Genomic DNA, 12,520 nt, shown 5'->3' on the forward strand with positions numbered 1-12,520 from the left:
GAGATCCCACTCAATCAAGCTATCACAAGAGGCCATATGATTGCTATGGAAGGTAAGAAAATTTGGGTTAATTTCAAATATGAAAAACTGCCCCGGTTGTGTTTTGAATGTGATTTTATGGTTCATGGTGATGCTGGGAGGTGTAAAAAAGATGTGGGAACAGAGAAGGGGCCCCAATATGGGGCTTGGTTGTGCGCTGAGAAAAGTAATAAGGGAAGTTTTTGGAGAAATGATATTCCCCGAGGTTTTAGATCGGGGCAACAACGAAACAGAAATGAAAGTGTTGCGGCTAAGAGTAGATAGGGAAAGGGGGAGGTAGGTATAAGGGAGGTGGAGGGGGAAACACATCTACCATGTGAGGGGGGAGAGATCGAGAAGGGTGGGGAGGTATATGTGGAAAATAGTCTTGAAAAAGCTAGTGAAGAAGGGATGGTAAGGGAGGCCTTGAATTCTGAACCAGAAAAAAAAAGGGGAGGGAGTAGGAGAGGAAAAGGTATTGCCAAATGGTGGAGAAGAATGGGAGAGTGTGAGGGAAGGGGAGGAAAGAAGGGTGGAAGTGTTTTTGCAGAGTGATGGAGGTGAGGGGGTGAGGGAGAGGGAAAAGGAGAAGGAAGGGAAGGTTGATGTAGAGATGAGCCTTACTCAGATTAGTGAGCCTGAAAAAGACAATGAGAAGAGTGGGTATGGGGGTAGATGGAAGAGGAGGGCTAGGGAAAAAGGTGAAACTATTACCTTTGGTACGGAAAAAACCACAAAAAGAAAGCTGTTAGCTGAAGGTCCAAAGGGGATTGCGAAAAAAATAAAAGTTGAGAAAGGAAGGATTGATGAGGAAGCACCTAATGGATTGGCGGAGGTTGTGAGGCAGCCCCTCCAACAGCCATGAAAATCTTAAGCTGGAACTGTCGGGGGCTTGGCAACCCCCATATAGTTCAATCCCTTTATGTAACAGTAAAGGAGACTAAGCCAGACATTATTTTCTTAATAGAGACTAGAATGAAAGTTAGTAAAGGGGCAATGGTATTGAAGAAATTGGGGTTTGAGGGGTGTGTGGGGGTGGACCCGAGGGGCCATAGTGGGGGTCTTCTTCTCTTATGGAGGACAATGGAGATGGTGGAATTGATCAATTTCTCCAATAGGCATATAAATGGTTGGATTGATGAAGGGGATGGGGGTAACAAGTGGCTGCTAACAGCCTTCAATAGGCATCCAGAGGCTAACAAAAGACAAGGTTCTTGGGACCTTTTATCTTCTTTTGATCCGGGAAGGTATAAGGGGTGGCTGGTGGTGGGAGATTTAATGAAATTGTAAGAAAAAGTGAAAAACAAGGAGGGAGGGATAGGAGAGAGGATTAAATGGATGCTTTTAGAAGGGTTCTTGAGGATGGCAGCTTAACTGACCTGGGTTGGAGGGGGAGTAAATTCACATGGTGTAATGGGCATGTCAATGAATCTGTTATCAGAGAAAGGCTAGACCGTGCTGTAGCTAACCATGCTTGGAGGTATAAATATGGTGAGACTAGTGTGGACATCTTGGCAGTTGTATGCTCAGATCATTGTCCTTTGTTGGTGTCCTGTACTAGAGCAGAAAGTAGAAGAGTGTGTCGAAGGGGCCATTCCTTTAAGTATGAAATAAGCTGGGATTTGGGGGAGGGATGCAGGGATGTGATAAAAGATGTATGGGAAAGGGATAGAAGACAATTGAGTCCACAAGAAAAAATAAAAAATAAGTTGTTAGGGTGTAGGGGTGCTTTGAGCTTCTGGAGTAGAAGGAGGTTAAGAGAAGGGAATCAATTATTAAAGGAGAAAATGGGAGAACTAAAGAAGCTGCAGGAGGATGAGAGTAATGCACAACTGCCTCTTATTAAAGTTAAAAGTAAGGAAGTAGAGGAGTTGTTGGAGAAAGAAAACTTGAAATGGAAAGTTAGAGCTAAGAAACACTGGTTACAGCATGGTGATAGGAATACCAGGTATTTTCATACTTGTGCTTCTCAAAGAAGGAGAAAAAACACAATTGTGCAGATCAGAGATGAGGAAGGGAGAAGTGTTGGGAGGGAGGAGCAGATTGAGCAGATTTTCAGTGAGTATTTTAGGGGGATTTACACATCCTCAAACCCTTCACTGGAGCAAGTGGAACACTGTTTGAATGGGCTAGAGCAAAAAATTCATGGTGAAAAAAGGAGAAAGATGGAAAGAAGTTTTACAACAGAGGAAGTTGAGAGGGCTTTAAAGCAGATGTCAGTTCTAAAATCCCCGGGACCAGATGGCTTTGGGTGGGATTTTATAAAAACCATTGGGAGGTTGTGGGGAAGGAGACTAGTGAAGCTGTCCTAGAGTTCCTGAATGGTGGGGAAATGAGTGAGGGCATTAACCATACACTTGTAGCTCTAGTCCCAAAGGTGAAGATTCCAAGTTCAGTAAGGGATTTTAGACCAATTACCCTCTGCAACGTCTTCAATAAACTAATCTTAAAGGTGATAGCTAATAGAATGAAAGAGGTGCTTCATGAGTGTATTTCCTTTAATCAGAGATCCTTTATCCCTAGAAGATTAATCTCTGACAATATAATGATAGCCTATGAGTTATTGCACTTAATGAAGACAAGGAAGAAAGGGAGAGTTGGGTGTATGGCAGTGAAACTAGATATGGCTAAGGCCTATGACAGAGTTGAATGGTCTTTCTAAAAGGAATGCTATTGATGTTGGGGTTTGGAGAGAAGTTGACTAAGCTGGTAATGGGTTGTGTAAGCACTGTGACCTACTCAGTTCTAGTGAATGGAAAACATGGTCAGTTGATAAAGCCCTCTCGGGGTCTGAGGCAAGGGGACTCTGTCCCCTTTTCTATTTCTAATCTGTGCAGAGGGTTTAAGCCACTTGTTTAATAAAGCTGCTCTTGAGGGGCAAATCAAAGGGGTCTCGGTGGCTAGAGGGGGAACAAAGGTAAACCATCTAATGTTTGCAGATGATTGTGTTGTGTTCTGTAGGGCTTTAACAGAAGAATGGGGAAGAGTGGTCAACATCTTGGGCAACTATGAATTGGCTTCAGGTCAGACTCTCAATAAACAAAAAACAACTATCATGTTCAGCTCTAATACAAAGAAGGCAGTGCAAAAAGAGGTAGTAAATGGGATAGATGTTAATGGATGTAACAATTATGAAAGTTACCTTGGACTTCCAGCAATGGTGGGGAGGGCAAAGTATAAAACATTCCAAGGCATTAAGGAAAGAATTTGGCAGAAAATTCAGAACTGGAAAAATATTTTCCTATCAAAAGCTGGGAAGGAGATAATGATCAAAGCAGTTCTGCAAGCTGTCCCAACATACTCAATGAGTGTATTCAGATTGCCTAAAAAATTGTGTAATGATCTTGAGGCTATTATGGCAAGATTCTGGTGGAAACAAGGTAAGAATAAGTCAGGTATCCATTGGAAGAGATGGGAGTTTTTGGGGGAGTCAAAAGCTGTGGGAGGTCTTGGCTTTAGGGATATGGAAAATTTTAACAAAGCCATGTTGGCAAAACAGGGATGGAGACTTATGAAAATGGAGGATTCCCTAGTTGCAAAAATCAATAAAGAGAAATATTTCAAGAATGAAACTTTCACTGAAGCTAAACTGGGTATGATGCCTTCTTTCATATGGAGAAGCCTGTGGTCAGTACAAGAGGTTGTGAAAAATGGAGAGTAGGTGATGGGAAGGAAATTAGGATCTGGGATCATAAATGGTTGCCTGTGGAAACCTCTTTCTCAGTTCAATCCCCAGTTAAGATCCTATGTCCTGATGCAAGAGTCTATGAATTGATAGATGAGGAAAAAAAGGAGTGGAAAACTGACTTGATCAGAGACATCTTCAGTAAATAAGAGGCAGCTATAATCTGTAATATCCCTCTTAGTCAAAGGGGAGGAGCAGATAAACAAATTTGGGGTTTGACTAAGGATGGGAAATACTCTGTCAGGAGTGCCTAATATGCTGAGAACAAAAGGTGTAAAGAAATGAAAGAGCAATCCTCGAATCCATAAAAGGAAAAGGAGATTTGGAAGAACTTATGGCAGATGCAAATACCAGGGGGATGGAAACATATGGTATGGAAAGCTTTGCACAACATTCTACCTACCAAGCTGAGTCTGTTCAGAAAGAAGGTGTTAGGAGAGCCTAGATGCCCGGTATGCTTACAAAGTGAGGAGTTAGTAGTACATGTCTTGTGGTCTTGCCTTGCCTCTACAGATGTGTGGACAGAAAGGGGTAGTCCAGTGCAGAAATGGAACTCAGATGGAGGGGGATTTGAGGTGCTGTGGTTGGAAACGGTGAGAAAACTGTCTCAAACAGACTTAGAAAGAGTGGTGGCTATAATGCACTCGATATGGTACAGAAGAAATGCATGGGTATTTGACAGTAGTTTCTCTAGCCCAAAAAGTGTCATTAAAACAGCCCTAGTAAGGTTAGAGGATTATCAGGAAGCATTGAGGGATGGCAAAACTGAAGTAAGGAAGATTGAGCAGGTAAAGCAAAGAAGAATATGGTAGAGACCTGAGGAACCGAGTGTAAAAGTCAACTTTGATGCAGTAGTGAACTAGAAAGAAAAAAGAATGGGTGCAGGGGTGGTAATAAGAGACTCTAGGGGGGATGTGCTAGTGTCTTTGAGTACACAAATCCAGTGGGTTAATTCCCCATTCATGGCAGAATGTAAAGCTCTGAGTAAGGCTATAGAATTATGCAAAGATTTGGGTTTCTACAGGGTATGGTTTGAAGGAGATGTAAAAGGGGTTGTGGATAGAGTGAATAAGGAGGAGGAGGATGACTCTTGGGAGGGACTGGTGGTGGGGGATTTGCAGAAGGAGCTCCGAAGCTGCAGAGGATGGAAACTTAGCTTTGTTCACAGAGAATGTAACGAGGTTGCTCACAGCCTTGCCAAGTTAGGAATGTCTATAGATACAGAAAGGGTGTGGATGGAATGTGTCCCACCTGATAGTGTTCAGCAAGTTATTTTTTATAAGCATTGTAATTACACAATTTCATGAATGAAAAGGATACATACAGAGGTTATTCCAAAAAAAAAAAAAAAGTAGGATCCTAACACATTAATCTAATAATAGTAATACTTCTATTGCAAAAGACTTGACAAAAAAAATAATTTCTAAACAAACAGCCATCTAAGACAAAGAAGCAGTTCCATACGGCAGAAGATACCGACAAATGGGACAGGTTGAAGTCTTGCCTAACCAGTGATCGATGCAATGCAAGTAGAAAATATGATTGCAAGGCGTCCTTGCTACTTCCACTACCTCGCCTTCGCCGGTCAAGGTTAACCATTCAAGACAAACTGCGCACGTTCCATCATGTGATTCCTCTGTTGCCTCGGAAGGAAAAGCAACCGGTAATAGGACAAAGCCTAACGGATCATCAACGGTTATGGGCCAGATGGGGGTGGAATTTTTTACACCTAGCCAGTACATCAGACTATGCAGGATGCAAAGAACCTCTTGGGTATAGCTATTCCGTAACAACTCATACTTCCGGTGTGCTTCGAGGTCGTCGACCCAATCCCACGGATCCCCTTCCAGATTGTCAATACTGTTCCGTGTATACATAGAAGTAAATGGAATTTGATACTCCATTCCACCCATCTCCTCACGCGAGCAATACTCCATGATTCTGGTCTGAGATACTTCAATTACGAAAACAATCCTGGGCGAAACGGGCCGAAGCAGCCGATCCAGGCTGAAGCGGTAAAGACGGAGAAGGCAATCCAAGATCTGCGCCCCCAGCGGTTGGACCGTCTTCGGGAGGAAGTGATCGAAAGCCGAAAGGACACAGCGAAACAACATCTTGGTGGAGTCCCGAGACAAAAGTTGTCTGTGTTCGAACGGAACTACCTTCTGGCTCCTTGTCTTGGTGGTATGGGTGACGCCTTCATTGGGGATTTTTTTGGTGATGTCGATACTGATGAGAAACAAGAAGAGTCCCTCGAAATCGGAGAGCCCACTCGGCTTGCCTCCAAGCTTCTCGAGCCTCTGGTTCCAATTGTAAACTCGAAGCCTTATGGTGTACGCCTTTTCTACCGCCCTAACCATCGTTCTTTATTTGTGACGAGAAAATGTAAAAGCATAATATTTATAGCCTAGAGGAATAGATGATATCATGATAAACATGCCTTTTGAATTCAAGCATATGATATATGTAACGCCCTGACCCCAGAGGGTCCAGAGAGTTAACTCATATCACTAAAAAATCATTTCCAAATAATACTTTTAAAAATAAACCAGAATCTCTATAACATATTAACCTATTTGTTCAACACAAATATTCATGTTCCTACATAAGGGCACATCAGTGGTGTCTCATTGATATAGATAAACTTTTCCACAAGGACTAAGAATATCCAATACTCAACATACCAAAGCCACATAAAATATTAACGCTACCAAAAGACTCTCCAAAAGTCATTGTACCCTAGGGTACATAGTCTTCTATGATCCACAAAATTTGCAAGTATTCCCTATCCCTGATTTTCAGCTGTTGCATCAAAATTATCTGAAACATATTATGGAGATAGGGGTGAGTTATCAACAACTCAGTAAGCAGAAAACATATACTAATATGCAAACATGAGCATTTACAGATTTTAGAATGCAGAACAAAACACTTTATTTTCAGAATGCAAAGTCAGAATATGTTATCAAAATATCAGAGCGAAAGTTCAAAAATGTTCTTATTCAAAATTTTTTTTTGGCATAGCATAACTGACCACCATCGTACCAGAGTATCATATCGCATCAGAGGCCATGTTTAACCCCCGTGGTAGGGTTGTGCAAACCCCGGTAGCTAACCGAGCAGAAACAGAATGTGAATCTTCCCCTTATTTATTCTCGGAGCCTCGAGTGTGCACACAGGAAAGACCACCAGAAAACCACTTTGTTTCCAAAGTGGGTGCACCAGAAACAGAACAGTTGGTACCAACCCAAACAGAAGCCACTATTAGCACCCGTGGTAGGTCAAATAGATCACCATCCACAAACCACATCCCAATTCAGAATGTCATGCCAAAAGTTTTCAGAAATCATATCATATCAGAATACGGAACACCTTCAGAACAGAACAGAGTTTTCAGAAAGCATATCATATCAGAGTACAGACCATCTTCAGAACAGAACAGAATTTTCAGAAATCACAAAACATTATTTTATGCACAAACTTTCATATTCGCTCTCTTTTTCAGAGTTTAGAAGCAAAATGCAAAATAGTTCATGTCTACACCAGTCATGCCAAAAATACTTTATTCTTAAACAGAATCTCATGAGTAATGCAGAAACAAATAACTGAGGTAGTTCAAATATATTTTCATACAAAACATGTTCATTTTCAAAAATCAACCTCAGTCCATTTTATTTTTATGCAAATCTAGCATAGGAACCCCGCTTACCTGGAACTCTTTAGTCTTTCAAGATTCCTCAACGAAGCCGAACAAATATTAATCGTCACCTATAAAATTACGTAAATTTCGTAAATTTTCAATCAATCACGTATTTCGATAGTTGAACCTAAGAACCTATTTAAATCCTCAAAACCTAGAATTCTAATAATTCCTATAATACCACCATTTTCTAAAGCCACCAATATCCACTTAATCAAATTCGTACCAATAAGAGATTTAATCGAGCAAGTATTTATGCATTTACCGAACTCAATAAAGAGTCATATTTGAAAAAAATAAAATAAAAATCTAAAGTACCAACAATATATTATAACTTAATAGAATACTAATTCCACTTTAAAAAATCTTGTTAAATTCGCTATGCAAAACTCCTCTCTCAAAAATAGGTTTACCTCTTTTTGTTAACAATATTGTTAAAATATTTTCTACACAAAAATAATGTTTTATGAGACTTAAAACCAAAACTCATTTTAACATAACAACAAAAATACATAAATAATAAATACCCTTCATCCGAAAACACACTTCTGGAATGTAAAGGGTTAAATTTGGGAATTGAAATCAACTTTCAAGTTACCACTTTATATATCTATGAAATATAATATATGTATGTACGTAAATCACTTATGAGAAGGAAAACAAAAACTGCTGCACACACAACACTCGGAAAACACCCAGTGAGTGGCGGCAGCAGCACTTACCGAGAGAGGGAGCCACGATGGCGGCGAGCTGGGCGGATGCAGTGGACAAGGGCTGTCCCGACGGACGCGCACTGAGTGGGAGAAAGCGACGAGCGAGACTGAGAACGGTATGAGGGGCACTGAGAGGGAGACGGAGAGTGAGGGAAGGAAAGAACACGGGAAGGGAATACAGGCTTACGGCAGCAAACTGGAGGTGCCTCGGCTGAGCTATGGTGCACAACGATAGAAGGATAGAAGTTTCGGTTGTTGGCTGTGGAGGTGCGACACCAGACTCTGTTTTGGTTGCAGGAAAACAGGGGAGTTCGTGATTAGTGCGTCCGTGCGTGTGGATGACTCTCGGTTTCGTGAGGCTGAGCAGCGGCCAAGCAGAGGTGTTACGGTGCAATGGCTGAGGTTCCGCGTGGACTGGGTCCGGTGGGTAGCGACTTGATGGCTTGGCTGGTCCTCTATTTTTCGGTGGTGCAACAGAGGCGGTGTTTACACGAAGAGGGTGGTGGCGCACGGCTTGAGTGGTGGGCTTTGTGTGGCTGGGGTTCCGTGTGCGTGGACTGAGTTTGGCGGAGAATGACGCATTGGCCTGGCTGTGCGGGTGGCTGGGCTGCTGAACGAGGCTTGCGGTTTGGTGCTTTACGGAGGGTAGGGACTGGCTGCAATGGCCACGGTTTCTTGTGTGCTGAGGGCATGAAATGAGGGCAGCGGCAATGAGTCTGGGGTTGAAGAAAACTTAGACTTATATATAAGCTATAAGTAGAAAATAGATTAAACCTAATTAAAAAGAAAGGGTTGGACGTGCATGAAATAGAACTGGCTTGACACCGTGCGATGAAGTCTGGACCCGCGCGATCCCACGGCTGGGCTCTGAACGAGATTAATGCAGTGCTTTTATCTAAAGCTTCGGGTCTCTAATCAACTAAAAAAAATAAAATAAAAAAAATATATATGTATAGATATAATTATCCCATAAATTTTGATGAATATCCACTTGATCCATTAAGCTTTAAAACTTAAATATCAAACCTATAAAAAAAATATATATATATATATATATATATATATATATACTGCCAAAATATATTAGGCTCACGCTCTCTCTTCTAAAAAAAATTTTACTCGCAATCTCAAATGCGCTCGGGTGTTACAATATATCTCAAAAACCAATCGTCTAAAAGAAAAGATAATGTTTGGAGTGGTTTAGATTTAGAGATGAATTGAGATGGGTTGTGAATAGTAGAATAAAAATTAAATTATTTATTATATTTTGTATGAGAATTTGATAAATTTGTTTTGGGATTTGAAAAAGTTGAATTGTTTATTATATTTTATGTGAAAATTTGATAAAGTTATAATGATGAGTTGAAGTGGATTTTGAATGCAAACGAGAGCAAATTTGTTTTGTATTTTTTTTTTTGTTTTTTTACTTTGTGATTAAAGAAATATTTTCTAATGATGTTATAAATTTCCTTTTTAAAAAAATATTTAAAAGTGTTAAAAAAATACATATTAAAAAACCAAAAAAAAATATTAGTGGAAACCAGCGATGGCTGTAGTGTCACCCTAAAATTAAGAAAAATGATACTCTCACCACTGATTCTTACAGCTCGATGTTACCACTGGAATTTTTTTTTCTTTTTACCTAGTGGTTAAGGAAATATTTTTTAATAATATTGTGATTTTTTATTTTTTTTAAATATTTAAAAGTGTAAAAAAATACTTATAAAAAGATAACAAAAAAGAAGAAGACCAATTATACCTAACGGTAGCTCCCAGCTCCCGCTGGGAGTTGTAGACGTAGCACCATCCTTCCAAGGAAATAGATTCGATCATGTCAGTTACCGGAATAAAAATTTGATTTTTGACTTCGATTTTGTTCTTCAAATCTAACTCTAATATTGAATTCGACACATATATTATAAGAATATATATTGTAAGTTGGAATTTTCATGGATTTTTAATTATTTATTTATTTTTTAAAGAGTACGGGACCTCTATTTTTATTGAATGGCCTCACTCAGGTGGAGGAAAATCCGTGGTACATAAACAATGCACAAGCCAGAACAAAACCCACAAACGAAACAAAAATCGACCATGCACAAAATAACAAACCACCCTCATAACAGATAAATTATTTTCTAATAGAGGGAAAACCAATGTTAAGCTCCAATTTATCTGAATGTAAAACAAAGTATACGCAGCACACACAATAAATCTCAAGGAAGATGATGAACCACAATTTCATTAAGCAATGGGTTATTCGAGGTAACCCAAACCTCCTTACAAGATGAAAACCTTCAGAATATTCTAGACTGCTCTTCCCTTTCCCGATTCCCCTACATATACACATGTCCTTTCCTTTTCATAACAAACTACAGATTGCACTAAAATAACCATGACTAACATGCGCTATAGTGATAGACATAAAAACGCACCGTTTGGTAAATATCACCAAACAACTCACTCTACTATTAACAACAACTCTTTTATTGCAAACTTAAACGACACGGCATAACTAAAAACGACCTAGACCTTCCTAAACCAAAACGCTGCGTTTCACTCTGCCCTTCTTCCATCAGAAGCTGGACAACGTCGTCTTCAGTTCCCCTTCAGAAGCTTCATTTAACCCTCGATCTCCTTTAGTTTCGTGCCGTCTTCCCCTAAATTAACTTCTAGGGTTCTTAACAACTCTCTCCCCCTTATAGCACCTTGCCCACAAGGTGGGGGTACTTTTGCTGGAGCTTCCACAATACTTCCCAGGTATTATCCTCAGCATTTGCACCAATCCATTTGATTAAAACCTCTATTAATGCTCTGTTCCCTTGTTGTTTCATGCGTCCCACCACTACAGCTTTGGGCTCTGGTTGTATCTCACCTTGGTGGTTGATGGGAGGAAGGGTGGTAAGGGGCTAAACCTGATTTCCCACCTTCTGTTTGAAACAAGACACATGGAACACAGAGTGGATCTTTGAAGTCGCCTGTAGTCTCAGACAATAGGCCATTGTTCGATCCTCTACTCTATTTGAAAGGAGCCGTAATAATAGGGGTCGAGCTTGAGATTACGGCAAATGGCGACTGAGCTTTGGTGGTAAGGTTGCAACCGTAGGTACACCCAGTCTCCCACATTGAAACTTCTCTCAAATATGTTTTTGTCTGCATGGAACTTCGTTCTGACTTGTGAAGCCGTGAGATTTTCTTTTAGTAGTTTCAATATTTGCTCTCGGGTCCGTAGTGTTTGGTCGACCAATTTGTTGGCTGAAGTCCCAGGAACATAGGTCAATAGCTGAGGGGTGGGGGTAGCCATAGATTGCTTCAAATGGGGTTAATTTTGTAGCTGTGTGATAGGACATATTATACCACCATTCTGAAAATGGTAACCATTGCGCCCAACTCTACAGCTTAACCTCTGCATAACACCTTAGGTACCCTTCCACGTACTTGTTTAGGGCCTCTGTTTGTCCATCAGTCTGTGGGTGGTAAGCAAAATTGTGGTGGAGGTCAATTCCCTGCAACAAGAAAAAAGGCTTCCCAAAAGCACTCACAAAAACTGGGTCTCTGTCAGTCACTATTGTCAGAGGTAATCCATGCAGTTTAAAATATGGTTCATGAATTTAGCTGCCACAACAGAGGCTGTATTGTGAGAGAGGGATTAAATGACCATATTTTGTAAACCTATCGATGACCACAAAAATCACATTCTGGCCTTGGGATACAAGCAGACCCTCTATGAAGTCCATAGAGATATCTATCCAAGCCTGTTGGGGCACTAGCAAGGGTTGTAGCAGCCATGCAGGTGGGGTTGTCTTGTACTTCACCTTTTGATAGGTGTCACACTCCCGAACCAGTCTCTTGATGTCTTTTTTCATGCCCTTACTCTTGAAGGAAGAGTTGGGCACAACTACAATTCTTCTCTTCTTTAGTAGTAACCCCTCCTGTATTTGATAGCCTTTTAAGGTTGAACTGTCCTCTTGCAGTTTTTTAAACATTTCCTGTACCTCAGGGGAGTGTTCATGACTTTCCTTCAATTCCATGACCCAATCACTGTTAGGAAAAGATATCATCGCTAAGGATTCTTCCACCAACTCACTTTCTTCCTCTCTCCTCGACAATGCATTAGCCACCATTTTCCTTTTCTTTTTTGTACATTATCACAAAATCATAGCCCATCAACTTGCTCACCCACTTCTATTGAGCCATTGCACCAACCCTTTGTTCCAATAGGTGTTTTAAGGCTTGCTGGTATGTTTTAACAACAAACGACTGGCCTAAAATGTAAGGCCTCCACTTCCTCATAGCAGTGACTAAAGCTAGTAGTTCCTTCTCATAGGTGGATAAGAGAAGGGCCTTACCCTTGATGGCCTTACTAAAATAGGCAAAAGGCTGTCCCGACAACATTAGAACTAC

At 40.6% G+C, this 12,520-nt stretch overlaps 2 protein-coding genes across 2 annotated transcripts; one reads left to right on the forward strand and one right to left on the reverse strand.

Annotated features, from left to right (window-relative positions):
- The first annotated feature begins 1,014 nt into the window (after positions 1–1,014).
- On the forward strand, positions 1,015–3,679 carry LOC109020882. Its single transcript, XM_019003407.1, has 3 exons — positions 1,015–1,265; positions 1,388–2,296; positions 2,980–3,679. Exons 1-3 carry the CDS (start codon positions 1,015–1,017, stop codon positions 3,677–3,679), a joined length of 1,860 nt encoding a protein of 619 aa, XP_018858952.1.
- Positions 3,680–11,508: 7,829 nt separating this feature from the next.
- LOC118348163 lies at positions 11,509–12,240 on the reverse strand. The gene is made up of 2 exons (XM_035689160.1): positions 11,812–12,240; positions 11,509–11,622 (listed from the first exon to the last, which is right to left on the reverse strand). Exons 1-2 carry the CDS (start codon positions 12,238–12,240, stop codon positions 11,509–11,511), a joined length of 543 nt encoding a protein of 180 aa, XP_035545053.1.
- Between the last annotated feature and the right edge of the window lie 280 nt (positions 12,241–12,520).

The sequence above is a fragment of the Juglans regia genome, chromosome 4 (genome assembly GCF_001411555.2).
Source record: "Juglans regia cultivar Chandler chromosome 4, Walnut 2.0, whole genome shotgun sequence".
Classification (NCBI taxonomy): domain Eukaryota; kingdom Viridiplantae; phylum Streptophyta; class Magnoliopsida; order Fagales; family Juglandaceae; genus Juglans; species Juglans regia.

Excerpts from the sequence above, each read along its gene's own strand:
- LOC109020882 (XM_019003407.1), top strand. The coding sequence starts at position 1,015 with ATGGTATTGAAGAAATTGGGGTTTGAGGGGTGTGTGGGGGTGGACCCG. Across the intron at positions 1,266-1,387 it reads TCTTCTTTTGATCCGGGAAG|CTTAACTGACCTGGGTTGGA; the intron begins GTATAAGGGGTG and ends TGAGGATGGCAG. Across the intron at positions 2,297-2,979 it reads TTTATAAAAACCATTGGGAG|GGCTTTAACAGAAGAATGGG; the intron begins GTTGTGGGGAAG and ends TGTGTTCTGTAG.
- LOC118348163 (XM_035689160.1), bottom strand. The coding sequence starts at position 12,240 with ATGGTGGCTAATGCATTGTCGAGGAGAGAGGAAGAAAGTGAGTTGGTG. Across the intron at positions 11,623-11,811 it reads TTGTATCCCAAGGCCAGAAT|GGAATTGACCTCCACCACAA; the intron begins GTGATTTTTGTG and ends TTCTTGTTGCAG.